Raw genomic sequence first — 11,818 nt, 5'->3', positions numbered from 1 at the left:
AGTGAAAGGTCAGCAGTTTGAACCCACCAGCCACTACTTCCTTAAAGATTACAGCCGTGGAAAGCCTACAGGGTCCTACAGGGTCACTGTGACTTAAAATCAACTTGACAGCAATGGGTTTTACATATAGATTTGTATATAAGGAGCCCTGGCGGGGGGGCGCAATGGTTAAGCACTCAGCTGCTGAAAGGTTGGCAGTTCAAACCTACCCAGTAGCTCTGCAGGAGAAGGACCTGGTGATCCGCTCCTATAAAAATTACAGCCTAGGGAACCTATGGGGCAGTTCTACTCTGCCACGTGGGGTTGCTGTGAGTCAAAATCGACTCGACAACACTTAACAGCAACAGCGAGTTCAGTTCCTGAACAATGCATCTCACGCGCAGCCACCACCTGTCAGGGGAGGCTTGCGTGTTGCTATAACGTTGGACAGGTTTCAGCAGAGCTTCCAGACTAAGACTAGGAAGAAAGTCTAGGAAGAAGGGTCTATGGACAGACGAATCTGCAACTGATCGCGGAAATGGTGCAGGACCAGGCAGCGTGTTGGTCCGTTGTGTGTGGAGTCACCCAGAGTCAGAGAAGGACTGTATGACACAGTATAACCATACAGAAAAGACGAAAGCTAAATACTCCTCTATAGCACCACAAAGACAATGGACAAAGTTTAAAATAGATAAGCCAAGAAAGAATACTAGAAGCATATTATTTAGAAACATGAACGTAACGGCCAGAAGAGACAGCTGAAATAATAGTGATCACCTGCGGGGAAGAAGTGGCTAGGGTAGAAGGGAGCAGGGCCTCTTTTTTTACAGTAAATCTTTTGGTATTATTAGACCTTAACAATGTGCATGTGTTACTTTGAAGAAATTAAAAATATAATACAGATTATTTACTGAAACAAGTGGAAAATCCAAAGTTGTAAAAGAAAATACAAATAATTGATGCTCAAAAAAAAAAAAATGTTTACTGGTCATTTTTACATCCTCTTTTGTGACGTTTGTGTTCAAGTCTCTTGCTCATTTTTTCTGTTGGATTTTCTGTTTTTTTCTTACTAATTTGTATAGGAGTATATTATGTTTGGATGCAAATCCTTTGACTTGTTTAAGTATTGAAAATATCTCCCCCAATCTATTTCTTGCCTTTTCATCATCTTTATGATGTCTTTGCATGAATACAAGTTCTTTATTTGGTGTACTCTAATTTATCAATCTTTTCCCTTTATGGCTAGTGCTTTTTATGTCTTGTCCAGGAAATCTTTGGCTACTCAAAATTCTAAATTAATTGGGACTTTTACCTTCTTTCTGAATAATGCAAAAGCCTTAGAACACTTTAACTCCGTTCACACTCCTGATTCATATGATGCTGTTATGTATTTTAATTCAATATGTATTTTAAACCTAACAAGGCATTACCCTGCTATAGTTTTGTACAGTTTATATTTACTAGATATACCCACATATTTATAATTTGTATTGCTTTTCATTCAGTCTGGCATTTCTGACCCTCCATTTCAATAATTTTCTTTCTGCCTGAGGAATAGCCTTTAGTTTTTCCTTTATTGAAGATCTGCTGCTAATGAATTCTGGTTGGTTTTTTTTTTTTGTTTTTTTTTTTTTTTAGTATGTCTGATAATATCTCTATTTCACTTTCATTTCTGAAGGACTTTGGGAGGGGTATAAAATTCTAGTTTGGCACTTTCTTTCTTTTAGCACTTAAAATATAATTTTATTATCTTCTGGTTTTCATTTATTCTATTTAGAAATTAGTCTAATTATCACTCCCTTGAAGGTAAGTTATCTTTTTTCCTTGTACTTTCTTTTAAGATTTTCTATTTGTCTTTCATTTAACAATTTTACTCTCGTGAGCCTACGTGTAGGTTTCTTTTTATTTATTCTATTCGGAGTTCTTAAACCTTTTTGAATTTGTGGTTTGATGTCTTTCATAAATTTTAGATTGTTCTCAGACATTATCTCCTCAAAAATTACTTTGCGACTTTTCCCCTCTGTTTCTCAGAACAGTTACACATATTAGACCTTCCCACAGAATTTTATATATCTCTTTCATATTTTCCATCTTTTTGTTTCTCCATGCCTTATTCTGCTCATTTTGCATATTTTCTTCTCATCTATCATTCAGCTCATGAATTTTCTCCTTGAATGTGTCCAATTTGCTCTTATATCTATCCATTGAGTTCTTGCCTTTTTCAATTCTAGAATTTCCATTTGGTTCTTTATTTGCCAAAATTCTCAATCTTTTCTCTTATCTTCTTGAACATTGTAAGCATTGTTATTTTCAAGCTTGGGTCTGGAGATATTGTAGATCTCTTTTTATTTTCTGATTTTTTTTTCCTTTTGGTTTTCATTTATGTTGTCTTGTCTCCTTCTGTGCCAGACATCTATTTGAAAAATTATTTGTAGAAATGATTTAGGGACTAGAATGATGTTATCATCCTCTGTCAGGCACTTGAGAGCACTGAAAATCTGGGATCACTTCCATCCATTTTTAGGGCTTGAGAAGATTTGAAACTGAGCTACAGTACCTGTAAGTGCCTGCATCTTGATTTGCCCTTATTTATATCGTGGTATCCTTTGGGGTTCCATCCCAAAGGAAAAAACTTTAGTTAGGGGCCCATCATGACGGGGCTTGTACTTCAAAACCTGTTCCCCATCTCTACAAGGCTGTCAGTAGTGCTACTCAGGCTCTCGGTGGCCGCCTCCAGAAAATGCAAATTCCCCAATTGAAAAGTGTCCTCAAGTACTGGTCTTACCTCTCTAGGTCCCCAGCTTTCCCAGAATCATGATCTTGTAACTCCTTATTGTCTTATTCTCTCTCCAATGCTTTACATATATGTTTTATATATTTTGTCCAGTTTTTCTAATTGTCATTTGCAGGACAGTTGGTCCAAATTACCTTACTTGTTCTTACTGTAAGCCAAAGTTAAATATTGATGTCTGTTACTTTTTTCCTAGCACACCATAGAGATGCTCCAATTGCTGGAGTTATTCTTGAATTGGTCAGTAGGGCAAGGATTTTTCCCTGGCTGCCCAGACACTTTTCAGAGAATGCTGGAAGTTGGCCTTCTGAGTTCCTGCAGATGACAGAGCAGATGCACCATGGTAGGATTCAATCAGACCTCATCTATGATAGGTTTCATTCTCCTGGGACTCTCTGCCCACCCAAAACTAGAGAAAACCTTCTTTGTGCTCATCCTGATGATGTACTTGGTGATCCTACTGGGAAATGGTGTCCTCATCCTGGTGACCATGCTTGACTGCCGCCTACACACGCCCATGTATTTCTTCCTGGGGAACCTCTCCTTCCTGGACATCTGCTACACAACTGCTGCAGTCCCCCTCATTCTTGAGAGTTTTCTCGCTCCCAGGAAAGCCATCTCTTTTTCAGCCTGTTTTGGGCAGATGTTTCTCTCCTTTGCCATGGGAGCCACAGAGTGTGTACTCCTGAGCATGATGGCATTTGATCGATATGTGGCCATCTGCAAACCCCTTAGATACCCTGTGGTCATGAGCAAGGCTGCCTATGTGCCTATGGCTTCTGGTTCATGGGCAGCTGGTATCATCAACTCTGTAGTACAGACTGTTCAGGCAATGCGGCTGCCCTTCTGTGGGGACAATGTTATCAACCACTTTACCTGTGAGATCCTGGCTGTCCTGAGGTTGGCCTGTGCTGACATCTCCATCAATGTGATCAGCATGGTTGTGGCCAACATGATCTTCCTTGCAATCCCAGTTCTCTTCATTTTTGTCTCGTATGTCTTTATCCTTGCCACTATCCTGAGGATCCCCTCAGCAGAGGGGAAGAAAAAGTCATTCTCCACCTGCTCTGCCCACCTCACAGTTGTAGTTGTTTTCTATGGGACCATCCTCTTCATGTATGGGAAGCCCAAGTCTAAGGACCCACTGGGGACAGACAAGCAGGACGTTTCAGACAAGCTCATCTCCCTCTTCTATGGGGTGGTGACCCCCATGCTCAACCCCATCATCTACAGCCTGAGAAACAAGGATGTGAAGGCTGCTCTGAGGAACCTGGTGGCTCAAAAACACTTTAACTGAGTGTCACAGATTGCTGGAACACATGACCTACAAACTCCTTGTTGTACTACAATGTGGAGAAATGGTAACCCAGAGAAGTCCATAGGCTGACAATGGAAAGAACCTCTCCATTTCTGGGACTGCTCTGTTAGTTTGTTGGCTTCACACAGAACCATACCGTATCATACCTTAGCTACATTTTGCTGCCCAAATCTTAAATCCTCTGATACCAGAATTTAATGAATATCTGTGAGTTAACAGATGTGGGCAATGGAGACAAATAAACAAAAAGTTACAGCGGTGCTGGGATCTTGGAGTACACTATTTTATCCTGTATAGAACTGCTGCTTACTCTACGCTGCTTTGGTCTCATCCCAGAGAAATTTGTTATATCTGATGTAGGGATAAATTAGAAAACATCATCACCCCAACGTACAAGGGTGTACCTTACCATCATGGCGTGTCTTAGCTCTAGAAATAGTGGAACTTAGCAGCTGCTTTGTTTTGATCTAATGAACACTATGAATTTGCCATTCACCACATTCTCTTTATTTTTCACTGCAGGGAAGCTCAGAAGCAAACATGCCACCCCCACTGCGGTAGTAGTACAGTGCTGCATAAATAGGTGCCAGCGGCTCCCAGACTTTTTTCCATCCAACTGAAACGACACATGGTAGTTATATCCAGCACACACTGCCATGAGTATGCCCACATTGTGATGAAATCCCAAAAGGATTGTGGGAAGCAAATGCAAAAATAATTTTCAATCCTGCAACTAATGCCAGGCTAGCAGTATCAGTTACTCTCCCCTAGGTGGCACGGGTAAGATCAGCTGTGGGTTCTGTGCAGCTCCAGAACTCTGAACAAGTTCAGGACTTTCTCCTCTGCTCAAGGATCTTATTGAAATATGAGTGCAACAGACTGTATTATAGTGATCATTTTAAATCTACTTTATATTTATAGAAGTCAGTTACTACTGAACTTTGGTCCTTTAACCATTATTTGTATATGACAAGATGTTCTCTTTTTCTTTCCTCCCTCTTCCTTCCACATCCCCTTGTTAAATCAGACCCAAGTCCTTGCCTTGGATATATTTTTTTGGTGGTAGTGCAATGGGTTCTACAGAGACGATGATCCAGGCAACTAAAAAATCTGAAATTCATCAGCTCCTTCACCTTTTTAAAAATCTAACCCCACTAAAGATATACATTTAGGTGCCCTGAAGGGGAAGGGGAAGAGAAGAGCACCCTTGAGTACACGAAGAAAGGAGGGATTCCCAGAGGCAGGGAAGGGGCAGAGGTTGGCAGACTCACCTACTACTCCATGGCAGAGCCCTAAGGCCTCGGAGGGAATGGCTGCTTGACGCTCCCACACAAAGTTTCTCAAAGATGTTGGTTCCCCCTCACTGGTACATTTCATCATGAAGAGGGTGGCCTTTGGGCCTTCCCAGTAAAAATCATTGGGTGGTGAGTTCTTTAGTCTCACATAGTAAGTCCATTCTACCATTCACACACTCCCTGAACCTTCTAATCTCTTCCTCCATACTCTGCAAAAACAATTCCAGCCTCCTCATCCCATTTACTATAGATTATTGTTGTGTCCCAGCTTCATGATCCCTTTATAGCAGTGATTAGGAGGTGTCCTTGCCTTTCATCTTAAGTCAGGGAGACTGCTCCGTATCAAGAAACTCTCCCCATCCAGTGTTGTATACTCCTCAGTCCAACACCTTTAAGATCAACTCCCATACATATTTCCCTAGTTGCTTCTGGTATATACTAGCCAAATTCTTTTGGTGAGTAAGCTATTTCATCTCAGAGCAGGAACTTCACTGAATGGAGGTATGAGAATAGGCCAGGGTGAATCTTCAGGAAGGTATCTACCTTAGATGAGGTCTTTGCATGATGTCCAGGTAAAGGGAGGGGGCTTCTTCTGTTGGCCTGGAGGACTCAAGGGAATCTGAGGGTTCATAATTCTCAGGTGCATCCACTCAAATATCCTCATCTTAGGACTCAAGGTCCCACTCTTTACCTATCAGAACCTTGATTTTTGCACTGTAAACCTGTCCTACACATTCAGTCTCCTTTGTAGCTCTGCTATTTTTACAATTAAATTCTAGATTTGCTTTTTAGCCCAATCTGCCCTATGGATGAAGGAGATGAGAATTTCTTTTAAAACTTCCATAGAGGCTTTCTGGCTTTCATTGCATACCCGGAGTTAACAGTTGGCTTATCCGAGCCTATTATTCCCATTCTTTAAGAAAAGAGAGTCATTTCTACCATCCTTACAAATTCCAATAACCCAAATTGTTGAAGTGCTAAAGCTAAAGTTACTCAATACTTCCCCTTCTACCCGCACTTCTTTAAGGCTGAAGCATTTATCGCCAACTCCCTTCCCCCATTGGTTGAGCATTGCCTCCAAAGTTGTGGTATTGGTTTTCTATTGCTGCTAACAACTTAGCAGCTTAAACCAACACTCATTTATTAACTCACAGTTATACAGGGCAGACGTCCAGCATGCATGGCTGGGTTCTTTGCTTAGGGTATCAACCAATGTGTCTTCTGGACTGAGTGCTTCTCTGGAGACCCTGGGGGAAAATGCACTTCCAAGATCACTCACATTGTTGGTAAAATTTAGGTCCTTGCCTAAGGTTTTCATTTCTTTGCCACATGGCTCCCTCAAGTCAGCATCAGTGCGCACAATCTTTCTAGTGCTTTGAATCTCTGTCTTCCTCTTCTGCCACCAGTCAGAGAAAACTCTCTGCTTTTAAAGCATTCATGTGATTAGTTCAGGCCCACCCAGATTATCTATTTTAAGGCTGTCTCATATAACATGGAAACCTTGGTGGCATAGTGATTAAGTGCTACAGCTGCTAACCAAAGGGTCAGCAGCAGTTTGAATCCGCCAGGCACTCCTTGGAAACTCTATGGGGCAGTTCTTCTCTGTCCTATAGGGTCGCTATGAGTCGGAATTGACTAAACGGCACTGGGTTTGGTTTTTTTGTTTTGTCATATAACATAATCCATTCACGGAAATCGAATCCATCATTTTATCAAATCCCAAAGATTCCAATTCCAGTATGCCTGAGGTAGAGCCAATAACAAAACTGGCCTTAACAATAGTTATTTGATGTTTTAAATCCCCCCCCCCTAAAAAACCAAAGGCTCTATTAATCTTCATAAATTGCTAGTGAAGAATAATTGAACAATGCAAGGATCTTTTGAGGGTAATTGCTGGGGGCAGTGGGTGCAGAGGGGCCGCCCTTGCAGCGATGCTGGGAGCCAGGCTGCAAGGGCGGCCCCTCTGCACCCACTGCCCCCAGCAGGTAATAATGTTAGATTCTTCTTACCAGATTTGGACTTATTATGAAGTAACTACTACTGAACTGTATATCATTGGTTTTCAAAAGTTTGTAAAATCAAAGGTATAAGAGATGTCAGAAAATGAATCCACAAACTATAAAAATTTAATACATATATGTCAGATAAAAATTAGTTGCATAAAGCAGGAATCACTTTTTAATAAATGGTGAGACAGCAACAATATTCAATCAAATGAAGATTTGCCTTTGATCCATACATCACACCATATGCTGCAAAAAACCTCAGATGGATAAGTTAAACATAAAACACCATCGTGATTACAAAAAGCTAAAACAGAATGACATATTTATTCCAGCTGTGGAAGAGAGTGTGATTAATTATTTTGAAAGAGAAAGAGGGTATCAGAGTTAAAATACACATGTTCAAATGCACATTTTACAGAACCCTTATACAGTCTGATCAAATAAGAATCAAACTTCTCCCAAATAGATGTTTGTTAGGATTTGATCTGAGTTTCTTTTTAAAAATACATTCTAAATAACTTTTAATATGAAGTAGAAGACTGTTGTTACTGTTGTTATTAGGTGCTGTCCAGTTAGTTCTGACTCATAGTGACCCTATGCACAACAGAACAAAACACTGCCTGGTCCTGTGCCATCTTCACAACTGTTGCTGTTTGAGCCCATTGTTGCAGCCACTGTGTAAATCCATCTCATTGAGGGTCTTACCCTTCTTGTTAACCCTTTACTAAGCATGATGTTCTTCTCCAGGGACTGGTCCCTCCTTATAACATGTCCAAAGCATGTGAGATCTCACCATCCTCACTTCTAAGGAGCATTCTGATTGTACTTCTTCGAAGACACATTTGTTCATTTTTCTGGCAGTTCATGGCATATTCAATATTCCTTGCCAAACACCATAATTCAATATGTCCCATAGGGCTTTCCAAGGAGCAGCTGGTGGATTCAAACTGCCCACTTTTTGTTTAGTAGCCTCAGCTCTTAACCACTGTGCCACCAGGGCTCTAATGATTCAATAGACATCCACAAACTTGTTTCAGTTTTTCACACTTTAGTGGCTACCACCACGTTACCGTGGTGCTGCCGAATTGACTCACTTTTGTACAGACCTTGGAATAAATCTTTTCCTGACATCTCTGTGCATTTATTGATCTTCTTTAAATGTGTCCTTGATTAGGAAAAGTGTAGCTCTGCATGGATATTTTCTTTAATCCAAGCCTACGCATATCTGCTCTTGTAAAACTGTACAAAGGAGTATCTATGTGCACTGTTCTCAATTAAGTGCCAGGCGAGACTCAAAGTCATCTTCTCAGTGCTTGTCCTCATTATGGTGCTACAGACAATTGCACCTCAGCAAATGAACATGTAACTGGCTACATGGTAATGATATCACATGATAAGAAGTACCACATTAACTATAAATTTTAGATGCTACTTCTCTTACCTTATATTTATGATAAGGAATTTGAGCAGCTATTAAATCTTATTAGTGACCTGATGTTGAAACAAAAAATTCTGTACTTTTTTTCAAGGTACCCCCTTAATTTAATAAAAGAACAATCTTTTCAAAAAACGTGACACTTTGCAAATGACTCCTCTGTATGAATCAGGATTTTCTTAACGGTCGGTAACCAAAACAAAATATAGAAACTAAATTGAAAGCTGAAAATGGTATGACTGCAACTGTTACTCATAACTCCTGATTTCAAATTTGTATGTTCATCAAAATCTCACCATTCTCGTTCATTGTCTTTGAACCAAGTAATTGTTATAGACTTGAACTTATGAAATAAATTAGTAGCAATGAAACAGTGTTTTTTTTTTTCTGTTTTTTTATAGCAGGACTCTGTAAGATTTTATTGAAAAAATAATTCCACTGCTAAAAATAATATATATATTTTTTTTAGTTTGAAAATTGCTTAAATAAACAGACAAAGAGAATAGAGAATGGGGACAATTTCGTTCTCATAGCCTCTTGCCTTTGGAGGGCTGGTTGGAGACTGGCAGAATATTGTACCAGAATTACAGGTCAAGGTTCACAATGCTTAATGTCATAATATGTTGATGTTGAATGCCTTGGAGTAGAGCTTTCCTTTCTCCTCAGAGATCTCACTTCAGGGACCAATGTGGATGTCAGAAATGCTGATTCTGCTCCAAGGCACAGGGACCCTTTGTTCACCAATGCCATATTCCCAGTCATTAATTGAACAGCGAACATGACACACTAGAATCTGGAAAATGCTGTCTCTGGCTGGGCAGTTGCTTCCAAGCAACAACTTCTAAAAGAGGTATACAAATCTATAATGGACAGCTGGTTGTCTCTGCCATATCCCCCTTCTTGCTGAATGACTAAAACTTAATCTCAATCAGTTCAGTGGTATCTTAGTTTAGTTGGGGTCTCTCTCTAACTCCTGTGCCTAGTTTTGAGAGGAATATGTACCACCAACACCACCAGTTGGGACTGGGGAAGAATGCAGGACGTCTGATCCTCCGTTGTCATCATTAATCCCTGGTGGCACCTGCATTCTCATCTGGTATCCAGTTGCACAGTCCATGTAAATATATGTCACCTTGTCCTAATCTTGAGGCCTCTTCAGGCTCTCAGCTCCCTCTCAGCTGCTACTATAACCCTCTTAAAAAAAAAAGAAAACATTTAGCTGCTCTTCTGTGGCACTAGGTGGGGAGCAAGGAACATGACTTATTTGCAGCCATTTCTACTCTACACTCATCACGCTGAGGACAGGGGTTTTATGAACTCTGGAAGGGCTCAGGTCCCCTCTTATCTCATATTCTTAAGCCTATCTGGGAGTTCTTTATCCCATCTAACTCCACCCCTCACCAGGAAGTCCTTCTTCTTCTCCAGTGACTCCTCTTATCCTCCATCTTGGTCAGTCAAATCATCTGGAGACTGGTGAGGGCAAAGCAGCTGCATCTGACTGATGACAGTATTCTTCCAAGTCTTTTGTTTATACAAATATTTTATTCCCTCAGCCTTTCAGGGCATAGTTTTGACATGAAAAGCCTAGGTTCTGATACCTCTAAATCTTTTTATCTTGAAGCCACCATCTCTGCTATAATTTCTAATGCCTATTTTTAAAAATCACAAGCAAGCTCACCCTGCACAGAGGTTTATTCTTCAGGTACAAATCCTGTTAAAATTCATAACAAAATATAAATATACGGATAGGCTAAAAGTAAAAGAATGAGGGGAATATATCATACAAACACTAATAAAAATATTTGATGAGTTTTGCTTACCTAAGAATACAAAAAGGGAGGCAGGGCCAAGATGGCGGAGTAGTCAGACACTTCCTGTGGTCCCACTTAAAACAAAGACCTGAAGAAACAAGTGAATTGATTATATATGACAATCTAAGAGTCCTGAACATCAAAGGCAAAGTTGAGGAATTGGACTGAGCAGCATGGGGAGGGAGAGACAGTTCAGAAGCAGCAAGGAGTTGCCAGACCTGATCCAGCAGGAACTGGCATGCTGCAGGCTGGGATCGGCTGGAGCCAGTGGTAAGACAAGCCAGTGACATTCAGGATGCGTTTTCCACATCAGGAGAGACTGAGTGGCAGACAGTCTACTCACACCTCCAGAATCAGTGAAAAGTGGTGCTCAATTGACAAAAGATAAGTATGTGCGTCTAAGTTACATCGCAGATCAAAAAACACCCCTTTGGGAAAAACCTCTCTCCCACTTACTTGCCCCCTTCCCACTCTGCACTGGTCTGAGCCAGAATTGCCTGGGCCAGAAGTAGGACCTGTCACACACTCTGAACCATTCTCCTAGCCTTGGAGAGGGAACAAATTAACAAACAGGGAAAAATAGACCACTGGCTCCCCTAAGCCAGGAACTCAGAGCAAAAACAGCTCCTTTGCCTAGGCACAGGCATAAGGGGTCCATGAACTTTGAATGCCTTTCATCCCTGCAGACCTGTGTGGGCCCATTTCAAAAGTGTAGAGCCTCATTAGCATGGTACAACAGGGTATATACCTGAAGTCTAACATCAACTGTTTCAGCTACATGGTGGAGAGGCATGTTTGTGACATTTGACACCGCTCTGCCTATTAAGGAGGTCCTCACCTACCCACATCAGGAGCCTGAGGACTAGTGGCTCCACCCATGCCACCTAGCCACCTGTGACAGGAGTCCAAGAATAAATGATGCCTCACAGTCCTTATAGCCAACAGCATAGGATGCCTGCAGTTTGGCTGCAAAACCCACCTACCTACGCTCTCTAGGGAATAGGGACGTGCTTTCATCACAGACACTCAGGGGCAGGTTGTCAGGCCCCTGCCTTGCTCAGGGCATGACCCTCTACTACAGCCAGAAACCTGTGCCTATGCCAGTCACCCCCTGCTTGTCTAGCACTGTAGGTGACAGCCTGCACCACACACTTGGTGACCAATTACATGGACACCTGACCTG

At 41.2% G+C, this 11,818-nt stretch overlaps 1 protein-coding gene across 1 annotated transcript; it reads left to right on the top strand.

Moving 5' to 3' along the window:
- The first annotated feature begins 2,246 nt into the window (after window positions 1-2,246).
- On the top strand, window positions 2,247-4,292 carry LOC100656676 (olfactory receptor 13C7-like). Its single transcript, XM_003407868.3, has one exon. The coding sequence runs from the start codon at window positions 3,111-3,113 to the stop codon at window positions 4,065-4,067; it is 957 nt and encodes a 318-aa protein (XP_003407916.1). The 5' UTR covers window positions 2,247-3,110; the 3' UTR covers window positions 4,068-4,292.
- The last annotated feature ends 7,526 nt before the right edge of the window (window positions 4,293-11,818 follow it).

Source organism: Loxodonta africana, chromosome 9, assembly GCF_030014295.1.
Source record: "Loxodonta africana isolate mLoxAfr1 chromosome 9, mLoxAfr1.hap2, whole genome shotgun sequence".
Lineage (NCBI taxonomy): Eukaryota > Metazoa > Chordata > Mammalia > Proboscidea > Elephantidae > Loxodonta > Loxodonta africana.
Note: the sequence above shows the minus strand (reverse complement) of the source record. Positions and strands in the feature narration are given on the sequence as shown.